Here is a 26,971-nt window from a genome sequence, read left to right on the forward strand (position 1 = left end):
TGGAAAAACAGTCTGTCCCTGGTGCTTGTTCAGCTGGAAATGGAGGGGGAAAGAGCCAAACTTGGATCCTGGTGTCAGCAAACCCCTTCATATAGGATCCAGCCCCAGCGAGTCTCTCCTGTTTCTATCCAGGGACCAGACTGAGGCCGGGCTCCTCCTTCCCCTCTGCCATGAAGAACAAGTTCCTCACCCGCCACTGCTGAGAGTGCTGGCACATTTTTCAGGACCCAGCCCTGGCTGGGGCGATCCCAGAGCCCTGGGGGTAACACTTGCAGGGAGGCAGTATGAACTTCCCTTAAAAACCCAGCAGGGATTTGGAGGAGCCATCCCCGTCCCACTGCAGTGACACAAACTCTGCCATCGGCTGCCCGTGGTCGCAGTAACATGACTGCTTATCCCTCATTAATCCCCACGGTTTAATGCCGTTCACAAACCCGATGGACAGCACAGAGTTATTTTATGCCTCCTACAAAGGATGGATGAGCAGGAGGGTTCCCATCACGTGGCATGAATGCTGATGAGGCTGGTAAAACCAAGCAGTTTTTGGCAGATGCTTGGGAAATGGTGAACTTCCAGATCCTCAAGATGGATAATCAAGAAAAACATCCCTATTGCCTGCAGGTTTACAGCACACTTTCTGCAGATCTACAGTCTCCTCCTGAAAGGAGGATGAGATATGGCTTTAATTTAACCTACCCAAGTGTTAACAGAGGATTACAGTAGTATTTTTTCTTCTTTGCTAATAGCTGCAATTGGTTTCAGACAGTCTTTCATCTGTTTTAAGTTGATTTTTCTTTTAATTAAATGACTGAGCTAAGTAGAAAGAATTTGAGGCTGGCGAAAAAAAAAAAGAGAAATAGCTTCAATTTTTAAGGACAGTCATTATGGAAATACTACCTGCAGCCCTGTTTAAAGTGTGTTTTGTTTATGCCTTGATTGCTTTCTTATTACAGTATTGAAATTCTAAATGGAAAATTACACCGTGTTCTATTACATAAGCAACTGGTTTAAACAGCCTGAAATTTAAGGTTTTATTATTAGGTGTTCATTTCTATGAACAATAGAGGGTTTTTATTATACGGCAAATGGCACTTTTCCACTTGACTTCGTTACAACACTTGGCGGTAAAAGGGAGATACGCCTCTTTCATAAATACATGCAGCAAATTGTCTCCCAGATCTCAGAGAACTGAGCAGCAGAGAAGCAGCTTTGGTTCATCTGGACAAGTTTAACTGAAGTGTCAAGGCACTCGATTTTAGCAAACTGCCCAAATTGTGTTCCTTACTTTCTGGCACAGTGGTTGACTTTGCTGGTTCCCCATGTGATGAAGGAAGAAGTCAAAGGAAAAAGATGTGCAGGAATCCCACAGCAGAATTATTCCCAGACAGACAGTGACAATTCATTCCAGTTCTGTTTATTATCTTTATCAACAATCTGGATGAGGGGTTTGGTGGAACCCTCAGTAAGTCTTTAGATGACACCCAGTTGAGCGGCACTGTGTATAGTAAGAAAAATTTCTTCCTCAAAAGGGTTGTCAAGCCCTAGAACAGTCTGCCCAGGGCAGTGGTGGAGCCACCATACCTGGAGGGATTTAAAAGGCTTGTAGATGTGGTGATGAGAGACATGGTTTAGTGGTGGCCTTGGCAGTGCTGGGGAACAGTTGGTCTCAATGATCTTAAAGGTCTTTTCCAACCTAAACAATTCCATGATTCTAGGCAAAGGCTATATCAACTTGATATATTTTATTATATCCAAATATTTTTATTACCTATTTATTAACTGCCTGTCTTTGGAGACTTAAATTTTGTAGTTACCCACCTTCAGGTCAGGTATAGTAGCAGGTATTTGGTTATAGTTACTTAATGCTTTTATTTCAAATGCCAGTTGTGTCTTCTAGAGTTTCCTTTAAAGGTACATGCTGTCATATAACCTAATACATGTGCTTTAGCAGTTAAGGATGTATTTTTCCCAAGGAGATCAAATGAAACCCCTGTTAGATAACCAATGTGAAGAAAAAAAAAAATCTCATTTGCAGATTAAGCCAACCAATTTCAAAGAAATTCAATAAAAACAAAGCAGTGCCATAAACAGAGAATTAAATGTTTTTCCCATATTATCTTTCAAAGAAGTGAGAGACTTTGACAGCATCAGGGAAACCTGAAATAGCTGCTTCAGTAAAAAAGTGCCCATTGTACAAGAGAAATCAGATAATTTGCAAGGCACTGTTTCACAGAATCTCTGGTCTGGAGTCCTGAGCCCTTTCCAAAAATTAGAAGGCTCAAATTAGAAGGCTTCCCAAACTAGGGAAAATCTTGGAACTTCCCCTTTCAAAGCACAGAGCTTGATAGATTAAAAAAAAAAATCCTTTGCTTGAATCAGAGCTGTTAGTCATTAGTTAGGGACTAAAGATTCATTAAATATGGACAAAACTAACATTTAAAAACTGTTTGCTCTTTTACAATGTTGTCAGATAATGCTGAAAACTTATTCCACTATTGGTGTTTATCTGTTAGTTGTACAAATGTCTCTTCAGAATGAGTTATTACACACTTACCACTACTTTTCAGAAGCACCAAACTGAATAATACTTCAGAGAAGAACCTTTGTTCTTTTTTATGGGCAAAGTCGGTGACTTCCATTATTTTTTTCTCTTGCACCACGCTGCATCTTTTAAGAGCCTGCAGATTCAAATTATCAGGTAGTTAATTTGAAAATAATTTATTGACAAGCCATGAAAGGCTTTGAGTAAAGTACTCAGGGATTTTGTAGCTTCACTTGGGATAGCTGTAAGAAATTAATGAGATGAACAAGACCAAGCACATTCAGATGCTGGAATTTGTGCCCTTGAGACTGCTGTTCCCAGCCCAGGCACAGAACACACCTCAGAGAAACATCCTTCCAGGATCACTCATTCCTACACCTCACCCTTGCAAGGCGAGCATGCCGCCAGCTCTTACATAAGGTCTCTTGCTACATCACTGCCACGGGCTGTTGTAAACCATTTTTCTCCCTTTTAATTCAGGTTCCTAGACAAGCAAAAATGCAGAATATTGCCAGAATAGTCTGGGGAATGGGGATTTTTGTTGTGGATGATTAATGAAGTATTATTGTTTTGCACTTACAGGGAAATTGTAGTTTCATGCCGTTGAGGTCAGGGCCTTAATATGTTATGCGCTCTGTGAAGATGTACAGAGTGATAGCTCATTTTATGTTATTACTGAGCCAAAACCTCATCAGGTTAGAGAGGACTGTTGTAGCAATAGTAACGCTGCACTGAGATGCAAAGCAAACCTTTATCTTACGTTGCTAGTTGCAATTCTGGTATATCTAAATCCAGATCTCTACCTGCATCCAGACAGGGGCCCAAAAATAAGATGCTGGGCCCCTGGCTCTGTAGATACCTACCTCCTAATCAGCCTTCATGATATGCCCCAAATTTCTCTTGGATTAATACAATTTCTGCATTACTTCGTTGAGACAGACTGAGGCTAGAGACCCAGAACAGAAAAATCCTTGGAGCTATGACAAGGCATTGGATTTGATCAGTTGTATTTTGAAAATCAACTCTTCAAAACCTGACCTTCTCAATACTGACTTCCCAGGTCAGGCTGCTGTGACTTGGTGTAAATGTGAGATCTGGGAGACCATGCTTCTGGCTACAGTCACAAGGGATTTTACTGCAAATATTTTTGTAGATATGCATATTGAAAAGTACATTACCAGCACCAAACCCTGGGATCTCCCTTGTATTTTCTCACTGAATGAGACTAAGGAAGGAAAGGCATTCATTCAGTAGAAGAAGGCGGCTTTTAAAAGCAGCAAAGTTCCCAAGAATGGTAAATGCTTAACAGGGGTGGAAAATACTGTCACCTTAGGCTCTGCACAGGAACAATGCACTAATCCCATACACGGATATTTTTCATTTTCTTCTCTCAGTGACCAGACCCATCACATAAATTCTTTCAGCCCAGAATATGTAAAAAAACCCCCCATGAGTCTTTAAAAAAATTTTTTTGCAGTGAAATAATGATTTTTTAAAATATTTTTTCAGGAGTCTTTCTTCTCAAAGTGGATTTGCAACCCACACTGATTTGACAGATAAGTGAAAAGAAACAAGTTATTTGTATGAAAATGAGCACAGTGAACACCTGAGATACTGATCACCACCCTATAGTGATCCTGCAGAAATACAGATTGTCAGGGTGGGAAGAAGTGGGTGTAATCCAATAAAGCAATGCAATAATGATGAAAAATTGAAAGAGGTCAAAGTCGGGAAGCTTTTGATTTCTTTTTGCAGTGGCATTTGTCAGGGCAAGCAAAATCCATTAGCAAGGAGCAGCCTGAGTTTTAACACATCTGGGTCTTTAAAAATGTTAATGTTTAATAGGGTGTGCTCAGGCTTTATATATCCCTGATAACAATGCACGGGCTGATAGGCATCTCCAGAGGCTGTAAATCAGTGACAGAGCCTTGCAAGGCACACAAGCACTTGGTGTTCACTCTCATGGTTTATTATGTTATCAGCAGTCATTGACTGAATTATGGCCTTATAACAACCCTTTCCCTGCATTATCCTACGGTTACTGTAGCATTGTTAACCTGTGTCCCATTAGAAGATGATATGACCTTCTCCAGATGAGCACACAGAAATTACTGTGGCTGTTTAATGTGCAGGCTCATTTTCTAGGAGGAACTGAGCTGTGCCCACAAAGTCTGCTTACCTTAAGATAGTATCAGTTCTGGCTTGGGCTGGTAGACAGACAAAGACACGTGAGCAGGGAGCAACGTTTTCTCCCCAGTCCAGTGTGGGATGCCTCACCAGCAAGCCAGCAACTCAGTTGTAGGCTGTGTTCAGAGTTGCATACTGGAAGCCAAAGCATGTGAGGAAGAATTGAAGGTGAGGACATCAGATTGGCTGTATTTTAAGACTGCAATCATTCCCACCCGATGGATAGCTCCTCCATTAATTCCCACAGTGCATACACCAGTCCATCAGGTTGCAAGTCCACAGGCTCACCATTTGAGAAAGGGTTTCGCCCTCTATTGTCACCAGGTACAACCTGAAGTTTGAAACAGATTGGAAGCCCTTGGGAAGGTTCTCTTGCTTGCTATGGCAGCAGCCAGCTCCATCCCAACAGAGCTGTATGTAAACAGAAACGATAGATTTCCTCCACTGGTACCCAACTGGCCCCACGTAGGGTTTTTTCCTCCCTCTTACTGTGTGTTACAAAGCATCAGGAGTCCCCATGGCCACACCATTTACTCAGAGAAGAATCTGATATTCTTGGAAATGTCTGGGAGAAGTGGGTGCAGAAAAAGACCTCATAATTGTGCAGCAAATCTTCAGACTGACGTGACCATCCGCTGCCCTCTTTTCTTTGCCCACCCTGCTTAGTCCTCTTCTGCACAGGAAAGTTCTCCCTTGTGAAAAACTCCACTCCTGATAACAAGCTTTGGAGAACAGGCAGATGTGCAGGCACATGAGCAGACACCTTTTTCATGTCAATCTAGTTAGAGTTATTGATTCCCCTTGCCTTCGGCTAATGTACTTTTATTATTATTAATAAATAATCATCATTTTTCCATCAGTGGAGCCTGCACCCGGGAGCCTTGGAGAATTCTAGCAAAAGTATTATTAAAGCTAAAGATTTCTAAAGGGGTGAACAGCAGCACAGCCCAGTAATCTGATAGAATCTGCAACTGGGGAACAAAATATCCCCACTTGAGAATAGGTGATAGACCGTCAAGTTGGCTCTTTCCCCCAGAGTTACCTTTTCAGCAGTGGCCTCCTGTTCATGATCACGTCAGCTGTGCTGTCATCCCCCCAGGATGCAGAGTGTAGGTGGCTCTTGGGGAGCTGTCTCCTGGGCACGCGGGCTCTTGCAGGCCCCTGCCCTGGCATGGTGCATGACTCACTGCACCTGGAGGGCCAAAAAACTGCTGCTGTGTGCTCCTCCTGCCTGGCACCCCCTCTGCAACAGCTGCCCAGGCAGCCTCCATCCTCTGCCTGGACAGCTGCGCTCTGATCCTGCCTCCTCCCAGGTTACAAAGGTTCAGGATCTCTTTCCCAGTCTAGGCAAGAAGGACTGCCTGGAGGGGACGGTTTCTCCTAGAGGATTGCATGCATCTGCCCACAAACAGAAGGAGTCATCACCAAACACAGAGCCAGACGTGGACACACAGTCCTCTGGACAGTAAACTGCAAAATAATGACTGAAGTGGTTTCAGGAGTGGTTTGGAATTGCTTGTAGACAATTTTTGGGACAAAGATCAATAACAACTCTAGCAACGAAAACACTGTGTTGCTCAAGGAGGTGGTTTCACTGGGGTGGCAGGAAAGCAAAGAGAATCAGAACTGTCACCTGTAAATAGATCTACTACCAACAGCAATTTTGAATTAGCACAACTTCATGCAACCACCATTCCAACTCCTCCATGGTCAGTCTTGTCTTTCCTGAGGGCTTGCTTGCCAGCTGCACCCTGGTCTATGCGTTATTATGGGCTTTCCCTCCTGTGTCCTACTTCCTCCATTGCATCACCAGTGGTCCATCTGAGTCCTGTGACCTGGCACCATGGCAGCAATCCAGCTTGGGTCCTATCCCTGAGTTCTGCCCCTGAAATAATGCAGAGAACAACATGCCCATAACACAGATTTTCACTGGAAAACAAACACCTTGCCCCAGTGTTATAGATGAAACAGGAGCTCCTGATTACAATAATCCATGGCTCAGAATAAAACAGGGTGGTTTATTCGTCAGCATAATGAAGTACATCTGGTCTAAATGGATGTTAACAAGACCACAGAGTCCTTTTCTCTGCACAAAGCTGCTTCCCCAGAAGGTGTGTTCAGGAAATGACAGAAGGGCTATAAAGGGACCCCAAGACGCTCATGCCCACACTTGGATTTGGACATGGCCATGCAGAGTTTCCTGCAGTACTTGGGCTCCAGCTCGCTGCTCTGTTTGGCAGCAGGGCTGTTTGCTCTCCTTTACTTTCTCACCAGCTCGAAGAAGTCAGCTTGCAGTTTGCCTCCTGGGCCACGGCCTCTTCCTCTGATCGGAAACTTGAACGTGGTGGACCTGAAAAAGCCATTCCAGTCGCTGACAGAGGTAGGGGCTGGACGAGCAGGGAGGGGGAAAGTGTGCAATTCCCAAAGTGAGAAATGCAACTAGAGAAATGGAGATGCCATTGTCACGTGCCCTGTATGTGCTTACTGGACACTGTGATGGAGGAAAGCCAGTCTGCAGTGAACTCCTTCAGCCACTTGAACATCTGCAGTGAGAGGGCAGTGCAGACACTGAAATCCTCCAGTTAATTGTAGAAAAAAGGGCATCCTGGGCTGCAAAATAATGGAATTCCTCTAGCAGGCATGCAGTGCTCATCCACCCTGATTTACAGTGCAGAGGATTGTGCAGAGACCAGTTTTGATGGGCTTCTGGTACTGAGCTCCCAGCTGATCCTAGGCATGTTTGAGGATGTCAGTATGAAAGAGCAACTATTTTTGGCAGTACTGTGAGATTTTATAATACAAATGTCATGTGATGGCACCAGACTCATTTCCTGTAATCCACCAAGCAGCTTTATTTAGGCTTTCAGGCCTTCCACATCCAATACTTGTGTTTCTGAGTAAAAACAGAGTGGATGCCAAGAAGCACTAATGCAAAGAAATGACCAAAGGAAGGCTCGGAGGCAGCTGTGATTCCCTGCCCCTGGCTCTGCTGCACACTCTGTGAGCTGCCAGAGATGAAAGAACCAGTGCTAATGTTATCTCCCAAGCCGTCAAACCAGCATTTGATGAAAACAAATTCAATTTGTCTAGTGTAATAACAGGAGCTGCTTCTAATCTGAAATTCAATTTGTGGAATGTATCTAATGCATAGCAAATGGTAAGCCAGGCACATCAGAAACAAGAAGACATTTGGAGCTGGTGGCTTGAAGTGTGTTTAAACGAAGTCTAAAATACCAAATGAATGATTAGCTTGTCAAAGCTACCTTTCTGTGTAACAGATGATCCATATTTAATTTGCTATAAAAGCCTAGTGTTCCTGTGGCATTATCTACAAGAACATGCTTCCTAGTTGGATTCCAGTTCCTGGTGGCCAGCAAATAATTCTGCAATGACTGCATCACTACGCACCTTGCCATAATTAGAGACAAGTGCTGTCCTGAAAGAAAGAGTTATTGTCTAGCTTTGTTTTTGCAGTGTTTGTGGCTTCAGCCTCAAAGGTGTGTGCACGCCCACTTGCCTCAGGTCAACAGCATTACAATAAACAGGCCTGCCTGCCACAGCATTCTCCAACCAGCCTCCCAGTGTGGTATCACTGCACTGGCCTGTTACTACAGAACACCACAGGAATGCAATGGCATTTTATTGACTCCTCTGATAGAAGCAGTGATAGCAGACACCTTGTTGTGCAAACAGGGTGCAAGCTGAGATGCTGGCAATCGATAGCTGTTGCTCATTACTTGAATTACAGCAGCACCTGGAGACTTCAGGCGGGGCTAAGAGGCTCCTTTTGGTCTGAAAACCACCAAGGATGGCTTGTAGTAGCGTTTGAGTCCCGATCTGGTTTTGAATGAACGTATTTATTCCCCTTGTCAGCTATCCAAGACATATGGCAACGTCTTCACTGTGCATTTTGGACCCAGGAAAGTCGTGGTACTGGCTGGATATGAAACCATCAAGGACGCCCTTTTAAATCATGCTGAAGAATTTGGAGAGAGGGCAGAAATACCCATATTTAGGAAAATGACGCAAGGAAATGGTAATTGACCTTTTGATTGGGTAGGTTTTGTAGTTTTTTTCAGTACCTTCTTACAGCAGAGAGTATCACCATCATACAGATCACTCTTTGTGATCTGAAAGAGGTACCAGTGTGTAAGAAAGCCTTACCAATGTTTATGAACAACAGATGACACAGGATGTTACATCTTTATTTCAGGTATAGCATTCAGCCATGGAGAGCTATGGAAAACTATGAGAAGGTTTACCTTGTCCACACTGCGAGATTTTGGAATGGGAAAGAGAACCCTTGAGATCCGAATCCTGGAGGAAGTAAATTCCCTTATCAAATATTTTGAATCCTATCATGGTGAGTGTCAAGTCTTTCATCCAGAGACAGAAAACAGGTCTAGCAGAACAATAAAAATTAATGAAAGTTTAACTCTGAGTAAATGGTATCTCGTGGTTAAAGTTCAGCATATTCTGCAGTAGGTTATTGAACCGAGGCCTTAAAACACTGAAACTGAGTTCCCTGCCATGCATTCTGGGTGGGGAATGAGTTTTCTTTGGGAGCTCAGGACTGTATTTCCATGGGAAATCAGACTGAAAAAAGCATAATCCCATTGTCCTTTCTTTTAATTGCTTGAAACACAGGGAAACCATTTGATACGAAAATGATACTCAACAATGCTGTATCCAATGTCATCTGCTCGATATTGTTTGGAGAGAGGTTTGAATATGATGATCCTGTATTTCTAACTTTGCTGGGGATGATAAATCAAAATACTAAGCTGTTGGGCTCCCCTATGGTGCTGGTAAGAGCTCTATTTTATGTTGTAACTTTTAGATTTTGGGGGGATATCCAGTTGTCCATGTTTGTTCTCCTGGCCTCCCACAACTTGCTTCTTGAAAACAGGAACATTATCAACCAGCTGGCCCGTGCAGAACACATCTCTGGTTCTGTATCTGAAACACATAGCAATGTGATTTGAGATACCAGTATGTGTTCAAAATGTCAACTAACTGTAAAAATTCTCTTGCTTCACAGTTATATAATTTCTACCCATCCCTTGGATTTCTCTCTGGAGCTTCCAAGACTGTGCTACAAAATATCAGTGAGTTGAATGCTTTTCTCCAGAAGCTCTTCCAGCAACACAAAAAGGAGCTTAATGAAAATGACTTAACGGGCTTTGTTGATGCCTTTCTGGTAAAGCAACAACAGGTACTTTAAAGCTGAGTCTCAGAGTCTTTCTCTTCTCTTAGCTGTGACTTACTCTTAGGACTGGCCATCTGTCAGGGACTGGGTATACGTGGAGACACAAGGACTGCAGTGAGCAGGATATATCAAACCTTATACTCACAGTGAGCTGTGCTGGACTTATTCCATGGCTCCACTGAAACTGCTGGTTAAAAGCTTGTCATGATGTCCCATGTGGTAACATAAGTTACCACTCAGCACACACAAGGAGGAGATCATCCCAAACCTTCCTGCAAGAACGGTACAGTTACAAACTGTGTTGCAATAAATAAATTCCAACTAATTTAATATCTAGAACTGGGTATTGCCCATATGCTTGGGACCAGACAAATTCCACACAGCACAGGCCGTATTGCTAAAATGCTAAATGTTTAGTTTTCCAGCACGTTTAGAGTCACAGAGAGATAAAAATGGTGGCAACACAGTCACAGATAGGTGTCACTTGCTGTAGAATTTATGGCCATTACCGTTATGTTTTGAAGGAGTCAAAGAAACCCCACACTATGTTCGACAATGGAAACCTGATGTTTTCAACCCTGGACCTCTTTGCTGCTGGGACTGAAACTACATCTACAACTGTGCGATGGGGGCTCCTTCTGATGATGAAATACCCAGAAATTCAGAGTAAGGCTGGCAAGTCTCTTGTACAATCCATTGTTGCATGCTTCGGGCTTTGGTTGTGGAAGGGAGTGGAACTCAGTCAGTGCTGCCTAGAGTAATGATTCCGAGTGCTCTGAGAGTGATAACAACCGTTGACTTTACAAAGGAATTTTTTACAGCTGGATTGCAATAAACCAGGCCCAGCCAAGTGGGAGAGGCTAAGGGGCAGTCTACAGTTACAGTAAAGCTTCCCCCGTGATTATTCACCTGCAGGCTATGGGCTTACGTCACTAAAGGTCTCCTCAGGGGCTGATTCTGATCTGGTTTCTGTTGAAGGTTATGGGGTAACAAAGGTGCGTAGTAAGAATCAGGCATGGGATGGACTGCAGAGACTCTGTTCAAGTTCCCTTGGCTCAACAACAAACCTGAAAAAGCCATGCCATGCCCTGGCTTACCCACTTCTGCTCTTCCCAAATATTCATAGTTTTCCCTTTTCTTCGTCTTTGCCAAACTGTAAGTCATTTCAGGTGCAAGGTAAGATTGTTATCAGCTTCTTAATCCTTTCCTCCTTCTAAGGAAAGATTCAAGAAGAAATGAACCGTGTCATTGAACCAGGAGAGCTGCCTAAGTTGGAGGACCGGAAAAAAATGCCTTATACAGAAGCAGTGATACATGAAATACAAAGGTTTGCCAATATTGTCCCAATGGGTGTATCACGATCAACTCCCAGAGATGTGAATTTCCGAGGCTATGTGATTCCTAAGGTGAGCTTTGAGGACAGCAACTTATGCTGTGCAGATTCCTTACACTTTTCTTCAAAGCAGACAGAGAAAAACACAAATAACTAAAGACACCATGAGGAACGTTTTAATCTGTGACCCTTTGTCTTGGATCCAGGGTAACTGTTATAGCATACAATGGACTGTGGTCTGTTACAGCTGTTTGAATCTTGAATAACCATAATTAAATTGCACTGGTTTGAATCTTTTATGTAAAATGTGGAGCGTCTTCTTCAGCATCTTTCTTGAAAGATCTGACTCTGTAAGAAAGGAATGTTTTGTGGGCCAAAAAATAAAACAGCAGCTACTGATAACAGACAGAACCACAACGGGGCAGAGAAGCACCCCAAGTTCTATTTGTCATGGCTCAATCTTACTTGCCTCTTCACATTAGAAAAAAGAAGGTAGTCTGGCTCAACTAGGAGAGTGATCTCCTCTTCCATGTGTTTCTTTGATCCCTTTCAGGGTACTGAGATTATTCCACTGCTGACCTCTGCTCTGAATGATGAGTTACACTGGAAAACCCCTTATCAGTTCAACCCTTCCCATTTCCTGGACGCCAATGGGAACTTCATTAGGAGAGAAGCATTTATTCCATTCTCCGTAGGTGAGAGGGGGTTGTGTGCGTACCACCTTGGGCTAAGCTAATGGCAGTTCCCCCAGATTCAGGAAGGTTTGAAAGCCAGGGATATAGAACAGAGGATAAGGGATTTCCAGTCATGTTTTCTGTCCACCATTGTTGTAGGCTCTCTTCTCTGGGAGATCTGGGAGACACTGATTTACTCACAGTCACTGAATAATTTCATATACCTACAGCCCTCTGTGTAGCTTGAGACCAAGTCAGTAGCACCTCTAATACACAGAGAGAAGGAAGGGAAAATTTCCTACCTCAGCAGTCTGCTCTTACAGACTGTATCTCCAGTTTAGGTCTCAGAGATCAACATTAACAGTTACAGTACTGATCATTAACTTCTCTCCTGGTTGTTTTCAGGACGAAGGGCTTGCCTTGGTGAAGGACTGGCCAAAATGGAGCTGTTCCTCTTTTTTGGGGGCTTGCTCCGCAAATTTGTTTTTCGCCCCCCTCCAGGAGTGGATAAGTCAGACCTGGATCTCACTGCTGATGTCGGCTTTACCTTGAACCCCATGCCTCACCTGGTTTGTGCTGTGCCCTGTGAATGATCAAACAACATGGCAGTAGAGTAGGGAACACTTCAAGCTTGAAAGCAAGTGTAGTTACAGGGGGGAAAAGATGTCTGTACCTGCACTTCAGGGCAAGGAAGACACCAGGCACTGCATTTTTCTCATTCATGCCATTCTCTCCAACAGCTCTTGAAGTGTCTCTGATGCAAACCCTTCAGACAGCCCTGAATACTGCTCTTAGAAACAGTGTGATTCATTCCTGGAACAGCACACCAGAGATGCTGTTTTCAGGACTGTTTGAAAGAATGAAATGCCCTCAGGCCTCCTCTATAGATGTAACCCATTAGAGGCTCTCCCCTGACAGCCTCCATGGGGAATTTCTCAGCCCAAAGTCCAAGCTCTACAGCAGAGCTAATTACTGATGGCCCAGCTGGAGACAACAGACACTTAATGGATCTGGAAATCTCCTCAGGATGGTTGTTCAGCTGAGCCTCAGACTGAGCTTCCACTGTGCCATACAACCTGCCTTATCTTTATTACAGAGTCCTAGACATGAGGGTGTAACGTGGGCTGATGCCAAGACCCAGGCACAGGACAGTTATCAGAAAACATCTAAGTGGTTTGGGAAGTGGGTTTATTCCAACTCACACCAGGCACTTCATGATGAACAGCCTATTTATGATGGGGCCAATTTAGCAGCTTTCTGCTGCTGCTAAGAAAGACATTTCTACAACTCCCTCACCTTTCCTGTCTTCATCCTGGCTCTGGCACTTGTCCAATCCCTTACTGGGCCATCATAGATCCCTAAACTGGCATAAAATGATCAGCCATGGCAAGTGAAGAGTTTCTGAATCAGTGTGGCTAAAACGACACAAGTCCATGGCAGTGGGAGGGCGATGCAGCCTGGGGCTGGGCAGCAGGACTGCCACGCTCCATCAGAGAGCTGAGAAAGGTTCAGCCCTCTTCTTCACTTGTCATTGTGGAAACAGATATAAAACTGATAACAGAGTCTGGAAGGAGAAGCAGGTTAGACTTTGTTACCAGTTTGGTTAACTGTGCCATTAAGTTGTTGTATGGGAGTCTCTGTGGAAAGCTGGGGACACCCCAGAGACTGTGGCTGTTCTAGAACAGCTGTTTGATTACTACAATTGATGATTTATTTCATGTAGCATCCATTAGGAGTAGGAACAAGCTGAGGTACCTGCAAGGCTACACCCATTGAGGGAAGCATGATACATGTGTGAAATCTGAAAGGGAGTGCAGGTACAGGAGAGGAGGCTGCTTTGTGTGCTGTGAAACAGGCAGGGAACCACACATGGGTTAGGGAGAAGTGGGTCACTGGAGATGCTTTTGTGTTGGTTTGGAAGCAGGAAAGGAAGGTTAGGATGAAACAAAAAAAGGGAGAAACAAAGTTATAGAGACTGAGGGGGCAGTTATGGCAAATCTACAACATAAAATTAAGGTTGCTGTCATCTGAAGCTGATCTGTGCTGCAAATAGAAGGAAAGAAAAGAGAAAGAATATGAAGGGATGACAAGGTAGGGTGGCCTCTGGCCAAGCCACTGACTCTTCTCACTAGCTGTATTTCACACAACTTAAAGCAGCACTCTAACATTGATACTGTACCTTGTACTTGTCCTGGTATTGCACTTGTACACGTGCTGTACCACAGGGCCAGCTCCAGCTCAAGGAGTCTGCTGGGCAAACTGTGCAACAAGGAAGCCTTCGCTGCTGTGCCTGCTTACTTTTGTTTTGCTGTTGCTCTATTTGCAGTCTAACTACTTCAAGCCTGACCTTATCACCCACTTAATCATTAAATGTTTTGTTCTGTTGCTGTTGATCTATCTGGTGTTACAGTATGAAGCTGATTTTGGGTCAAACTGATAAAGTTGGACTGCACCACCTTTAATACACCCACGCTAGAGAGGTGAGCACAGGGATCCTTGGGCAGCACATGCGGCTAAGACATGTTTAACAACACAAAGAGTGAGCAATACTCATAACCACAAACAGCTCAAAGGAAATAATTGAATGTCTAATTCCAGAAAATCGCAATTGCTGTGTGAGTCAGGATGTGGCTCTGCATGGCTCCATGATGTGGCCCCTTACAGTGGTCCCCTGTGTCCCTTGCCCTTGCTTACAAGGAACTCATCACTGTAAAAACCATCAGGAGTTATCTGAGCCTGCAGTCCTGGATGCACTGATGGTCAAGAATGGGACTGGCAGTGGAGGCGTAGAGATTTAGGAGGATTTAAGTTAAAGGATGCAGGACTACTGTTTCACTGGCTGCCTCTCCCCAGGCTGGCTCTCTGGTTGCACTTTAGGAGGCTGATGCCCAGTGCTCCACGTCCTCACCAGCACCACTAGGTTCACATGGGGTGGCAGAGTGCCACGAGGGCACGAGGGATGGAGGACAACCCGTCCAGGAGCACCTTGAGGGGCCCGGCTGCCCCAGGAATGCACCCGGAGCAGTGTCAGCGCCTGGCAGGTGTTCCATGCTCGGCTCTGTGCGCTCAGGCAGGGCAGCACGTAGCAACGCGGCTCCGGAGCGAAACACGTACCAGACACATTACTGAGACAGGAATTTCTTGTCATCGCAAGAGTTTTACTTACCTTTGTCATTTTAATGCATTGCACTCAGAGCCTGGCTTGAAAAAAAAACACAGTACACTCCCCCTGGCTTTTCAGAGATAATTTAAGTCTCTTTCTGAAAGGCCTTTTTATGATTTCAGAGGTTCCCAGGGCAAGGATGAAATACCAGGAGAGCGCCAGCTTTTGCACCACAGGGTGCTGCCGATCAGAGAAAACCCTGCAGAAACAAACATTTTGCCCAGGGTGCAGAGCATGTGCAAGTTCTCATCACAGTGCCCACGTTCTGCGTCCTGTGCCAGCCCTGATCTTTCCTGCCTGTCTTTACAGCCCCTCTGCCTCTTCGCTCACTGAAGCAGGTGGGGTTGAGTCATCCTAGGCATGCTCTGGGGGAAACCGTTGCCTCCAGCCCATTTCTTGGAAACTAATAAAAAAATAAATCCCAGAATTGCGACACACTCACTGCTTCTGCTTCTGGGTGGCTGTTGTGCTGTAACATCTCCACACCACACAGAGAGCTCCAGCTTGCAACCTGGCACTGTTTGCTCTGGGACCCTGCTTACCATAGCTATGACCCACTCTGGATCAGGTCCTTTTCCTTCTCTGCCTTCTTTGCATTTGGGAAGGCTGAGGGACCATATTTGCTGAATAATGGCTTTTATATGATCTAACCTTTGGACAAATGTACCTTTAGCCTTGCGCTTCCTCATCATGTAAGAGAGCTCTTTCTTCTCTTATTCATGTTTATTATTCCAGCTTATTCCTGTTTATCCCCAACTTCCTCCTTAAAACCACTATTCAACCAGGTAGACCTCAATTATTTTCTACAAGATTTAAACCTTTATGAGGGATGCAAGCTCCAGGTGTTTAGCATCTTTGACTTAAAATCATTCCATTCTCCTGTCTTGTTCCCCTTCTGGAGCCTGCCAGGTCAGCTGGCTTCATTAACTTCCATAACATCTTCCCTCTATCTCTTAGGAGCTGCTTTTGCAAAATGAAGAGTCTTCCCAGAAGCTTCAAATCTAATTTTGTCTTTCCATTCCACTCATGAATCCACTCATGATCACTTGATCCAAGCTAATTTTCCATGGCTAGCTATTACATGTCCTCTACTTCAGACACAAAGTCTGAAATCACATCCCTTCTGGGCAGTTCAGAGCTGACTTTATGAAGAAATTTATGGGCTGCAAGCCCCCAGGGATACATAGGCTTTACCATTATTAACAACCTTTGATCTCCACTTGACATCAAGAAAGCCAAAGTCTCCCATAACAATACTATTTTTTCTCTCTAGTAACACAGAGATCTCAAATCCTACCTCAGTCTGAATCTGGAGGTTCTAATAGGATTCATAAAAACCCTTTATATTTCTTTGTGTCAGCAGAGTGCTTGGAGGGTCATAGTGCTGCTAATGAAGGACCTTGAGGTCTCGGGGAGGAGGAGGTTATAGAGGAATGCCAAGCACCTTTTCCCATGTATATGTTCTTGCACACACATGCATGGGTTTGTAATTTGAAACTCTCTTTACTTCTGGACAGGCTTTGCAAACTGCTTAGACCACATTCTCTGAGGTGTTTAAAGAGGGTGGAGTATGCAGTATTTATTTAGGTACTCTACAAACCTTAATAAGAATCGAGTGCTTGTAGCAATCGCAGAGAGCAAACAGAAAGCCAGCTGGCAGAAACTGAACAGTGCCACTGCATTTTTATTGCTTATAACCCCCCAAAACCAGATTATTACTAAAACAAAAATGTCTTTTTTAATTTCGTTTCTCTCTGATCCTGCATTAATTTGTTTGCTCTGTGCAACAGTATTATTAGCTGTAGTCTATTTTTCAAATGGCTATAAAAATTCAGCTTTCAAATTACCTCCTGGTCCAACTCCTCTTCCGATCATTGGTAACCTGCACTTGGTGGATCTTAGAAGGCAAGATAAATCACTAATGAAGGTAGGACAAAAACCCCCTAACCCAGACCCTCATAGATTTTAAAGCTGCTTGGGATGTATCAGGGAGAACTTTTTTGTCTTTTTTAATTCAAACTAAATTGTAAAGGTGTGAAAATTGCTTTATAATATCTTTCTGGGCTTCTTCTAATCAATTCTTTGTTGGTGCAATGTAATTTAGGAGCAATCAACCATTAAAAAAAGACCTCTGGGTAATATGGGATTTCTTCGTGTAATTGTTTTGATGTACATGAAGTCTGTAATGCTTGTGGGATTTGAAATATTAATTTGACAGCTTGGACACCCAGAAATCTTCTAAAGCATTAGGATGTAACTAACATGAAATGAAATTGCTTCCCTCCCATACGCCCTGGAGATCTGGCAAGAGGAATTCCACAAAGCAGTGACCCCAAAACTGCTGCGGAGTGGGCCAAATCCAGATGCTCCAAGGCAAAATCCCCTTGATGAATTGGACACGCATTAAAATCTGGACGGCAGTACAGGAGAGGGATGGGGAAGTTGCGCTAAGGAACCGGAATGAATAGCCTGTAAGCTCTTCTACTAACCTGTAATTATGACAACTTACCCCACTTACGGTGGTAAAGTGTCCTTCGGTGCAAGATGAAGCTGGCACAGCCTGTGGTGTTTCTGTGGGCTGCTGAGCCTGGCTTTAGCAGATGGCACTCGCGGGGACCGACCCGCGCCAGGGTCACGGAGAGAGTGAGCAAACAGACAGCGCCGGTTCACGGCTCCCGTCACACCAGCGCTCAGCAAACACGGGCTGTGCTCTGGGAGCAGACCTTGGGGGGTTTGTGCTGCTGTGGGGTGAGGCTCCAGCACCTGGTGTTGTTATGGGCAAAGTCAGGGTTGGGGTCAGTTTACCCAGCAGGGCTGGGCAGACGCTGCTGCAGCCTCTGAACGGCGTTTCGGAATTACCTCCGCATGCTTTTGTCCCTTGCTACTCTGTATTTGGTATTGCCTGTGTTTGCCTTTGCTTTGGGATTGCTCCAGAGCAGTTATCCCTCCATCTCACCCCACAGAGAGCAAAAATGGTGAGTGCACTGAGCAGCAGGCACCGACTGGTGTGTGTTGGTTGGGCACTGATGGGTGTCCCCTCTTCCCAGCACAGGCTAAGGCTGCACACATACACCTTGTGTTTGCTTAGGCAGCGGGTTTGGACTGTGGCTTCCCATCACCTTGCTTCAGCTCAGCCAAAACTCTTCTTGACTATCCCCAAGTGCTGTTTTCAAGTTGCCAGGAAGCAAGATACAGAGGCAGTGATGTGCTAGAGGTGGGCAGGAGCAAGCCTCCCACAGTTCCCAGTGCAATGCCCAGGAGATACATGGATTATCTGGTCTAGTAGCAGGGATGCAGGAGTGCTACCAAAATTTTCCTGTGCAACAGCATCATTATTTGTACTGAACTGTCTTCTCTTTTTTAAATTTTTCTCCGGTTTGCCAACTTTTGTTGCCATTTGAGGTCCAGTCTTTAACTCTAGGTGGGTTTTATTGTTTTTTAATTTATTTTCTCCTTAACAGCAGAACCAGATTAATAATGAACTGATGGGGGTGGGGGTCCTTTCATGGCAAGAAGCCTGAATTCCATATGGATGCCAGCAAGGCGTCTGTAGAGGATGCCTGGTGTTTGACTGTGATGAGCTCCGGCTCATGGGTGCTGCTCTGCAGGTAGTGGCTCTGCAGCCATTCCCAGCAGGTTGCCAGGAAGGAATATGTCCTTTCAGAAAGTAGCAGGTGCCTGCTGCATGCACGCTCCCTCCCTTGCTGACCATCACAGCTCGCCTCTTTTTCAGCTTGCGGAAAAATACGGCCCCATCTTCACCCTCCACTTTGGGTTCCAGAAAGTTGTGGTCCTGACCGGGTACGAAGTTGTGCGGGAGGCGCTTGTGAACTACACAGAGGAGTTTGTAGACAGACCATCCATCCCAATATTTGACCAAATTCAGAACGGAAACGGTACTAGAGCAATGATGGGGGTGGGTGGGAGGGACGACACCACCGCTGAGTGCCAGCCTAACTGTGCACCCCCGGAGCCCGGCTTTTAAACATCCCCCTCGGGCCCTTCTGAAGCCAAGCTGACAGAAGACATTTGGCTTTTCTCACTTGCTCTCAGTGACTCCTGCATTTCCATAATTTTTGCTAATGCACTTGCAGCTGATCCATCCTAAAACTTCAAGGGTGAGGAGTGGGATTTTTAAAGGCACTGTGGTAATTCTGGGGTTAATTTCCATAAGGTGTCGATGTGAGCAGCTCACTGCCACCTCCACATTTATGAACCTTCCTCATGTTTTCAGGGGACTTTGGACTAAGTGGTTTGGCTGTTTGGAGCTGTAGGGGTTTTCCCTTTCTCCCACTGCCAGGTGCCTCAGTTTTGGACATTGTCAGTCCCTATAGCTTTGCCTTCCCACAAAGGCTCTTAAGTGCACCAACATGAAGTAAGTTCGGGCAGAAATAATAGACTGAGGCTGGAAACTCACCCCCACAAACAATCCCATAATTTTTCCAAGGCAACTCTACATCCCTGTGTATTTCAGGGGACTTTTTGCCTTGTTCATCCTCTGCTTCACCGGAGGCTTTATCTTTAAATCCAAAATGCAGCTTTGCATGCTGGTCACAGGCTGAAGATGGGATTAGAATTAGAAATAAAATTACCCAGCCATAATATCAATAGATGAATTTATCGCTACATAAATAAAAGGAATCGATGGGGAGAAAAGTATTTTTTAGAGCTAATTTACATGTAAAATATCCCTGTGGGAGACTGCCAGTATTGCACCATAAGTCCTTTCACACTTATCTTCTCAGCCCAAGTCTGAGGCATTTAGAGGTGACCCAAAGATGGAAGTTCTCAGGGGCTGTTAAGTAACAATGGTCACAGATTTTGCCATGAAACATTTTTTCTCCAGAAAATGCCAATTTGTTGACTGTGAAGCTGTTCTCAGAAAAGGAATGATCCAGATAAAATTGCATGTATTAGAGAAAAATTAAAAATTGAAGTTTAGAAATTTGTTTTTGAGATTTTTAAAGAAAAAGGTTAGCTTTCCAAATTCAAACTACACTGCTTTAAAACAGTGGTTACTCTAGACAAATAAACATATAAAAGCCTCACAGCCAAGATGAAGACGTGAAGTGCTGGAATCCAGCTTTTCAACTGACACAATCTGAGATAGTTTTTTGATTATTGACCCAGTTTTTTCTTTACAGCACTCTTGATGGGATGAAATACCCATCCCTGCTTGGAGGTTTTAGTGATCATCGAAGCATGAGCTCAGAAACCTCCACAAAAATGTCCGTATTTTTGCCACTGCTGAAAATACAGCATTGCTGGGAATCTCAGTAAAACAGCTGGGCACTGACCAGGGTTGAGAAGACTGAGTTATTCCATCACACATAGATAAAACACCTTTATGACTGGAATAGGACAAAGGGAAAAGCTTCAGAGATACAAGGTTGTTGCTTGAGGCCTTAGACTGGTAAACAGTGGGGTTGGAAATGTCGCATGATTGACTTAAACCAACATCTCCCTCCAGCTCTACAGCCAACCAGTACTGGTCTGAAAGCCATCCCTGCTTATCTGCCACTCAGGAGAGGGCTGGGGTAACTGGCTTGGGAGGGAGCTTGTTTTCCTCAAACTACAGGCTCAGATAGATTGGGAAAATGCAGCTGAGAGGTTATAGGGACGGGGCACACAGAAATGGGAGACCCTTAGTCCTTAAATCCATGGGAAACTGGGCAGCAGAAACACTTGTGGAGATCCCTCCTCATCCAGTCCTGTTTTGTTTGGTGTGGTGGGGCTCCTCCATGCCTGAGCCCAGCACCATGTCTCACGGCCTCCCCAGGTCTGTTCTTCTCCATCGGGGAGCTGTGGAGAACAACTCGGAGATTCACCGTGTCCAGCATGCGCAACCTCGGCATGGGGAAACAGGTGATAGAAGGGAGAATTTTTGAGGAGCTTCACTTCCTCATTGAGAGGATCAAATCTTTCAAAGGTGAGCTGGAAAGCATCACAGAGCTGTACAACCTCATACAGTGTCACAACTGCTCCACATCTCACAGCATTCCCGTCCTCCTCCCGTTGCAGGGGAACCTTTCACCCTGCCGTCCTTCAACTGTGCTCCCATCAACATCACCTTTGCCATGCTGTTTGGAGACAGGTTTGACTATAAGGACCCAACATTTCTCACTCTCTTAAGACTCATAGATGAAGTTATGATTCTTCTGGGATCTCCATATTTAAACGTAAGTGACCTGTCCCACAGATTAATGATTTTTTACACTGGCACATCACGTCTGTGAGCCACACAAACCATGGGATTTACTTCAGCAGTTTTCAAATGTTCAGAGCTAGCCATTGCACCTAAAATGTGACGGTTCTCCATGTGCCACCTTGGTCAACACAAATGTGCTGCCAGATTCCCCTTTGCTACTTTCCTTTTGACCCATCCTGTGCATCCACATGGAGCTAAAATAAGAACTGAACTATGGTTACTTTAGCTCCAGAGATTATTTTTGGGGGGGTTGGTTCAACATAGTTGAACCATTTAGGCTTTCTTTGCTGCATTTTCTATAGACACATTCAGTGTTGATGTTTAGGTAAGTGACACCTGACAGATTGCATTAAAAATGCTTCCTTGGAGTGCCAGGAAAACTTGGCTTATCTTCAAACTATCCAGGTCAATCTTCCACAATTGATGCTGGAAAAAACTAACTAGTGTCATACTGACCTAACCTGGCTGGTGGCCTGGCACACTGCAGCCCCAACTCTGCTGGGAGGCTGACCAGGATGTTACCAGAACAGCAGAAATGCTTAAAATTTGGTCATACTAAATAAAGGCTCAAAAGCCCTCCCTTATGAAAATATGCCCAGGAATTCCCTGGGGTGCTGAGATATTGCTACTGAAGACAAAATTCAGCTGATATATTGTGCCTTGGTTAGAAGCTGTTTTATACCCACCAAGGTCATGGGTTCCATCTCTCTACCAGCCATTAAGAGTTGGACTCAGTGATTCTTGTGGGTCCCTTCCAACTCCAAATATTCTGTGATTCTGTGTCATATTTCTGCAGGCCTAATGCTTCTCTTTTTTTAATTCCTCATTAGTATTTCAATTTCTACCCATTCCTTGGATTTCTTTTCAAAACTCACAAGATTATGCTTAAGAAAATAGATGATGTGCGTGCCATTTTGAGGCAATACATGAAGGCGAGCAGGGAGGATATCAATGAGAACAGTGTGAGGAGCTACATCGATGCACTGATATTCAAGCAACAAGAGGTAATTGACTTCTTGGCTGTGCTGACTGCTTCTACTGTTTCCTTTGGATTTTCTAGCTAAAACAGTTGCTAAGTCTTGATTTCAGCCAGGTCATGTAAGTCTGTTGAAATCCATGCTGTTATTCTAGTGGTGTCAAAATCAGGTGTCAGCCTCTTACAGTTGGTGCATTTTACTGCAGGGATTTTTTCTATCAAAATTAAGATACAAAAGCTACAGTCTCAGTCCACCCTTGAAATAGCAGCACTAATAATGTGAGATCAGCTTCTTGTTCCTAGTAGAAAATGCATGAATTCACATGAAAGCTGACGCTGCCTTTCTTTTTACGACAACAAATCAATTAATCGTTGATACTGTTGCTCTAAGATAAATTATCCACTTAAAGTACTTGAATGATAAATCATCAGTACAAGTCCTAACCCTGCCCTGCATCTTACTTAGTAGAGACTTGGCAGTTTCACGCATCAGTTGATTTCATTCAACACAAAATACTTGGGCTCTGAGGTTTTTTCTTCTTTCCAGCTGGATCTGGGCTGACCTTAGGCACTAAGTATTCTATTCAGCTCTGTGGAGGAAGAGTTAGCACAGTTCTAAATGGCCTGAAAGGTGATTTTGAGCATTTTGGGGACTCAAACCTGTGCTTGGGCAGGAGTAGCCCCTCAGAGGTAGGATTAGCTGAATCTCCTTCTGTACAGGGCTCTTTCCAAACCAACCTGTGAGGCTGAGCTGTGAACAGCACCTGGCTCTGGGCTTTTTCCTGCTTCTGGGTGGAGATTGATATTGAACCCAAACCCCACTCCAAACTTTCCATCTGTGGTGCTCCCATCTTTGGTGACTGTTGTGCATTCAAGATCAGGTCTATCTTAGTACCCAGTTCACAAACACGAGGCCATCATGAGGAGTGTTGTAGGCTCTGCAGTATTCCCTAAACTTGCTGAATACTAAGACTGATGGTTTTAAGACCTTTCTTACCTCTTGTGTTTTTCAAGGAGAAAAACAAGAAAGACAGCCTCTTCCATGATGACAACTTAATGGCATCCATCCTCGACCTGGTCATGGCAGGAACAGAGACAATAGCCACCACGCTCCAGTGGTCCATCCTGCTCATGATGAAATACCCAGAGATCCAAAGTGAGCAACTTTTACCTACACTCCATCCATGGCAAGGCTGAAATGGGGAAGGGAGAGGCCTGGGCTCCGATCCACAGAAGCTGAATCCCACCTCTTCACTGTGATGAACTCCTGATATAACTAGATGCTGATTTCGGTCACAAAATAGTCCCTTTGCTAGTCTCTTGCTAGGAGAGAGGATGAGTGGAGGTGATGCTGAGGAAACAACCTGAGGAAACATGAGCCTGAACTAGACATAGAGCAGGGAAACCCTCACTGGTGCTTTAAGAATGCTCTCCCTGCAAACTCTGGAATAGAAGGGTCCCAAAATCAAATCCAAGGAGGAAGTTGGCTTCCTTGCTGAGGCAAACATCCCTTTTGTTTATTCCTTTCAGAAAAGGTACAGGAGGAGATCGGGAGAACGGTCAAAGCTGGAAGCTGGGCCACGTATGAGGACAGGAAGAACATGCCATACACAAACGCGGTGCTACACGAAGTGCAGAGGTTTATCACCCTCCTGCCCCATGTTCCACGGTGCACTGCTGTTGACACCCACTTCAGGGGCTACTTCCTCCCCAAGGTAGGTACCTTCTCCATCCCAGGAACAAAACACCCTCCTCAGATTTAACAGTGCCACTAGAGAATGGTTTCTTTATAGGGAATTATAGGATAGAGTCCAAAATCATCCCCAGAAGAGTTTCTATATTTCATCCAGAGACTGGTATGATAGGACTCAATCCATTCCCTCTCATACTCAGGACTTCCTTACTCCCTGAGTGACCCTGGTTTACCTCCTTGCTGCCATCTGCACAGTGAAGTAGCTGCCAGAGAATTTGCAGGATCTTACCTTCTCCTTTAGGTTTTCACAGCACCACACGGGGTTTGGCTTCAATCCTTGGCACTGGTGGGAAAATCTCACTGATCTCTCTCTACTGGATGATGGGATAAAACCCTCAGGGTCTCCACCTATTCCGGGTGGAGCAAATTTCCTGGGACACCAAAGTCTGTGTGACAAAAATGAACCAAAACAGAGCACTTTGTTATCTTTTGTTCCTTTGTGTACCTTTCTTCCAGGGTATAATCGTAATCCCATCGCTTACCTCAGTGCTGCTGGATAAGACACAATGGGAGACACCACATGAGTTCAACCCCAACCACTTTCTTGATGCTGAAGGGAATTTTGTAAAGAAAGGAGCGTTCCTGCCCTTCTCCACAGGTAACCAAAGGGCTGATCTGCACAGAGCTGAATCTATGGCAGGGCCATTTAATTAAAATATACACTAAAAAGGTTTCATGGCTAAGTATTGCCCTTAACTTGGTCAGTAAGCAAACAACCAAATGGAGTCAATTATTCTGCATCTGGCCAAGTGGCTGCTCTCAGAGCCCAGCTTTCCCACCACTGAATCTAGCCCAAAGAGGGATAGGAAGGAAGAAATATATTCACTTAGATTAGTGGAATGTTAGGATAAATTCCACAGGGAAGGTGAGTTTCAAACCATTTCACTTTGGAAGGAGGTGGCATTTCTTTACCAGGCTTTTCAAAGCCCTTTTCAAAGAGAAAGGGTTAAAGATGCTGAAAGTGTTGGAAGAGCTAAGGAGAGGAAAGGGTACACCATAAATGTGTCATAAGCCTGTAACATGGCTGTGCCCTGCTGCTACAGGCAGCTGTGTGACAAAAGATTAGGCAGGCACACTGTGCCAGCTATCTTTAACAACACAGCCTCCTCTGTTCCAAAATGGTTTAGTGCATTTCAAGGTTCCACTCCTGCTCCCATTGCAACATCTCAGATGCTAATGTGTCCATGGCAAACATTCCAGTTTGATTTTTCCACCAGATTAACTCTTTGCTTTCCTCTGCAGGGCGAAGGAACTGCATCGGAGAAAGCCTGGCCAAGATGGAGCTGTTTGTCTTCTTTGTAGGGTTGCTTCAGACATTTACTTTTCGACCCCAGCCAGGAGTTTCAGAGTCTGACTTGGACCTTACTGTCCCCCAAACAACTTTCACATTGAGGCCTCAGCCTCAGGCGACCTGTGCTGTCCTGCGTGAATAACCACAGCCTCGCTCAAGGGCACCCCAAAAACTGGGAGGCTGCTTAGACCCAACTTTGCTCAAAGTCGCTATCCCCCCATCCTGCCACATCACCCTCTTTCACATCCCCTTCCCCATGTCCCACTCCCACTCCACTGCTCCATCTGCCCCGTGGGTTGCTCTTTGCTCCCGTGCTGGGGGGGGCTGTGTGGGTTCAGTTACAAGCTGTGATGGTGCTGACAATCACACACCTCTTCTCAAGACAGACTGTGCACGGAGCCGATGAAGGGACCGACCAGCTGGCCTGGTGAAGGGGATGCAGCCCACGGGGGTGTAACACTCAGGCTCCCACGGTTCCTAATGTCACAGAAATCTGCCCAAAATCCTGAGGGAAGTGACACCACGGTTTTCTGGAAGCTGCAGAAATACACTGTGGGTCACACAGTTGAATTATCCATAGGTACCTCCTGAACTTTTAGTTTCTAGCAAAATCCCACTAGGACTTTGCCCACCAGGCAGCCAAGTCAAACACCAAGAGTAAAAAGCCAGATCAATTCATGTGTTTTGAGGACAAAGTTATTTCTGCCTTGGAACAGTGTCCTGGAAGATGCCCAAAGTCTGCAAACCTTTTTAGATAAGGAAATGCTGCTACCACCAAGTTCAACACTGCTTCACAGTCTGAATGAAACAGAAGCTACATTTCTAAGTTGCAATTTAAATCATGAGATTTGCAGCAGCATCCCATCATAAGATGCTAATAATAACAAAAAATAAACTATACCCACCACTAGTTTTATGCATCTCTGTCTTTCCTGACCTTGTTAAATAGGAGAAAAGGCTGTTCCTCACTTCAGACCTCCTGCCCGCATCATCAGTCATTCCAGTGTTTGGGATGGTCTGGCCTTTGTAACCAGCTATTCAATTTTCCTGCAAATGGCATCTAATTTCACAGTGCTCATTTTGCACACACACATGCACAGACAATTGGGATCAGGGATTAAATGAGAGCTGGCTTTGGGTGATGGCCTTTCCTCTGTAGCTCTGTTGGCCCTATCTGTAGCACTCTTGTCTTCCATCATATTCCACAATCTTCTTCTAGTTGATGTACAGCTCATGCAGTTTTCCATCCATTTATCTGCCTGTGACTTTCTGCTTCTCCATATGCATTTTCTTATCGTCTGCTTTATCATTTTGTTTGTTTCTCCCTCCATGGGAACCCAATAAAGTTTCAATCCCACGTCTTCATTACATTTCCTATGCCTGGCACCCAACTTTGCAGTACACAGAAATGAAAATGCCATTAAAGGTTGATCCTGAGCCCAGAATGACAACGAATATTATAATGTCAGATGTATCTCATGGATGAGAGGTTCTGCATACCCTCAACTTAGTAAAAACCAGCTCAACAGGAGACCCTCCATACCTTCAGGGTGGTTTCTCCAGGGCAAACTGCTCTCTCTTTTTGCTCAGCTATAGGCTGTGAGTCAGCCCTGGGGACAGCCTCAATTCTTGACT

The 26,971-nt window shown here is 44.7% G+C and overlaps 2 protein-coding genes and 2 long non-coding RNA genes across 17 annotated transcripts; 2 read left to right on the top strand and 2 right to left on the bottom strand.

The window, feature by feature from the left end:
• LOC114054759 (cytochrome P450 2K1-like) lies at positions 1-14,091 on the top strand. Of its 2 annotated transcripts, XM_027878208.1 has the most exons (10): positions 1-107; positions 7,004-7,109; positions 8,603-8,765; positions 8,943-9,092; positions 9,377-9,537; positions 9,771-9,944; positions 10,463-10,604; positions 11,157-11,344; positions 11,825-11,966; positions 12,351-14,091. In XM_027878208.1, the coding sequence occupies exons 1-10, from the start codon at positions 40-42 to the stop codon at positions 12,536-12,538; spliced, it is 1,482 nt and encodes a 493-aa protein (XP_027734009.1). In that variant the 5' UTR covers positions 1-39; the 3' UTR covers positions 12,539-14,091. The 2 variants fall into 2 exon arrangements, with proteins under 2 accessions (XP_027734009.1, XP_027734008.1); XM_027878207.1 differs by lacking the exon at positions 1-107 and having other exon boundaries at positions 6,751-7,109.
• On the bottom strand, positions 1,018-3,537 carry LOC114054762. Its single transcript, XR_003570583.1, has 2 exons — positions 2,555-3,537; positions 1,018-1,581 (listed from the first exon to the last, which is right to left on the bottom strand). It is a non-coding gene; the product is annotated as an uncharacterized LOC114054762 (long non-coding RNA).
• LOC114054761 lies at positions 3,861-24,506 on the bottom strand. 13 transcript variants are annotated; one of them, XR_003570572.1, is made up of 9 exons: positions 24,275-24,506; positions 23,290-23,417; positions 12,248-12,528; positions 11,036-11,204; positions 10,084-10,210; positions 8,992-9,688; positions 8,775-8,859; positions 7,215-8,666; positions 3,861-7,079 (listed from the first exon to the last, which is right to left on the bottom strand). It is a non-coding gene; the product is annotated as an uncharacterized LOC114054761 (long non-coding RNA). The 13 variants fall into 13 exon arrangements; XR_003570575.1 differs by lacking the exons at positions 23,290-23,417; positions 24,275-24,506 and adding an exon at positions 15,776-16,778 and having other exon boundaries at positions 3,861-6,614; positions 7,001-7,079; XR_003570581.1 differs by lacking the exons at positions 23,290-23,417; positions 24,275-24,506 and adding an exon at positions 15,776-16,778 and having other exon boundaries at positions 3,861-5,140; positions 5,772-7,079.
• LOC114054758 (cytochrome P450 2W1-like) lies at positions 16,679-26,246 on the top strand. Its single transcript, XM_027878206.1, has 9 exons — positions 16,679-17,035; positions 18,842-19,004; positions 20,888-21,037; positions 21,130-21,287; positions 22,147-22,320; positions 23,307-23,448; positions 23,823-24,007; positions 24,502-24,643; positions 25,288-26,246. The coding sequence occupies exons 1-9, from the start codon at positions 16,679-16,681 to the stop codon at positions 25,476-25,478; spliced, it is 1,662 nt and encodes a 553-aa protein (XP_027734007.1). The 3' UTR covers positions 25,479-26,246.
• The last annotated feature ends 725 nt before the right edge of the window (positions 26,247-26,971 follow it).

The sequence above is a fragment of the Empidonax traillii genome, unplaced genomic scaffold, assembly GCF_003031625.1.
Source record: "Empidonax traillii isolate 1590-97213 ecotype Southwest subspecies unplaced genomic scaffold, ASM303162v1 scaffold39:size2480183, whole genome shotgun sequence".
Lineage (NCBI taxonomy): Eukaryota > Metazoa > Chordata > Aves > Passeriformes > Tyrannidae > Empidonax > Empidonax traillii.

What these genes read in the sequence shown, in the direction of transcription:
- LOC114054758 (XM_027878206.1), top strand. Translation starts at nt 16,679, where the DNA reads ATGCAGTATTTATTTAGGTACTCTACAAACCTTAATAAGAATCGAGTG. An exon ending in TGATATTCAAGCAACAAGAG is followed by an intron (nt 22,321 to 23,306) that starts GTAATTGACTTC and finishes GTGTTTTTCAAG; the next exon opens with GAGAAAAACAAGAAAGACAG. An exon ending in GAAATACCCAGAGATCCAAA is followed by an intron (nt 23,449 to 23,822) that starts GTGAGCAACTTT and finishes TATTCCTTTCAG; the next exon opens with AAAAGGTACAGGAGGAGATC.
- LOC114054759 (XM_027878207.1), top strand. Translation starts at nt 6,912, where the DNA reads ATGGCCATGCAGAGTTTCCTGCAGTACTTGGGCTCCAGCTCGCTGCTC. An exon ending in GAAAATGACGCAAGGAAATG is followed by an intron (nt 8,766 to 8,942) that starts GTAATTGACCTT and finishes TCTTTATTTCAG; the next exon opens with GTATAGCATTCAGCCATGGA. An exon ending in TTCTGGTAAAGCAACAACAG is followed by an intron (nt 9,945 to 10,462) that starts GTACTTTAAAGC and finishes TATGTTTTGAAG; the next exon opens with GAGTCAAAGAAACCCCACAC.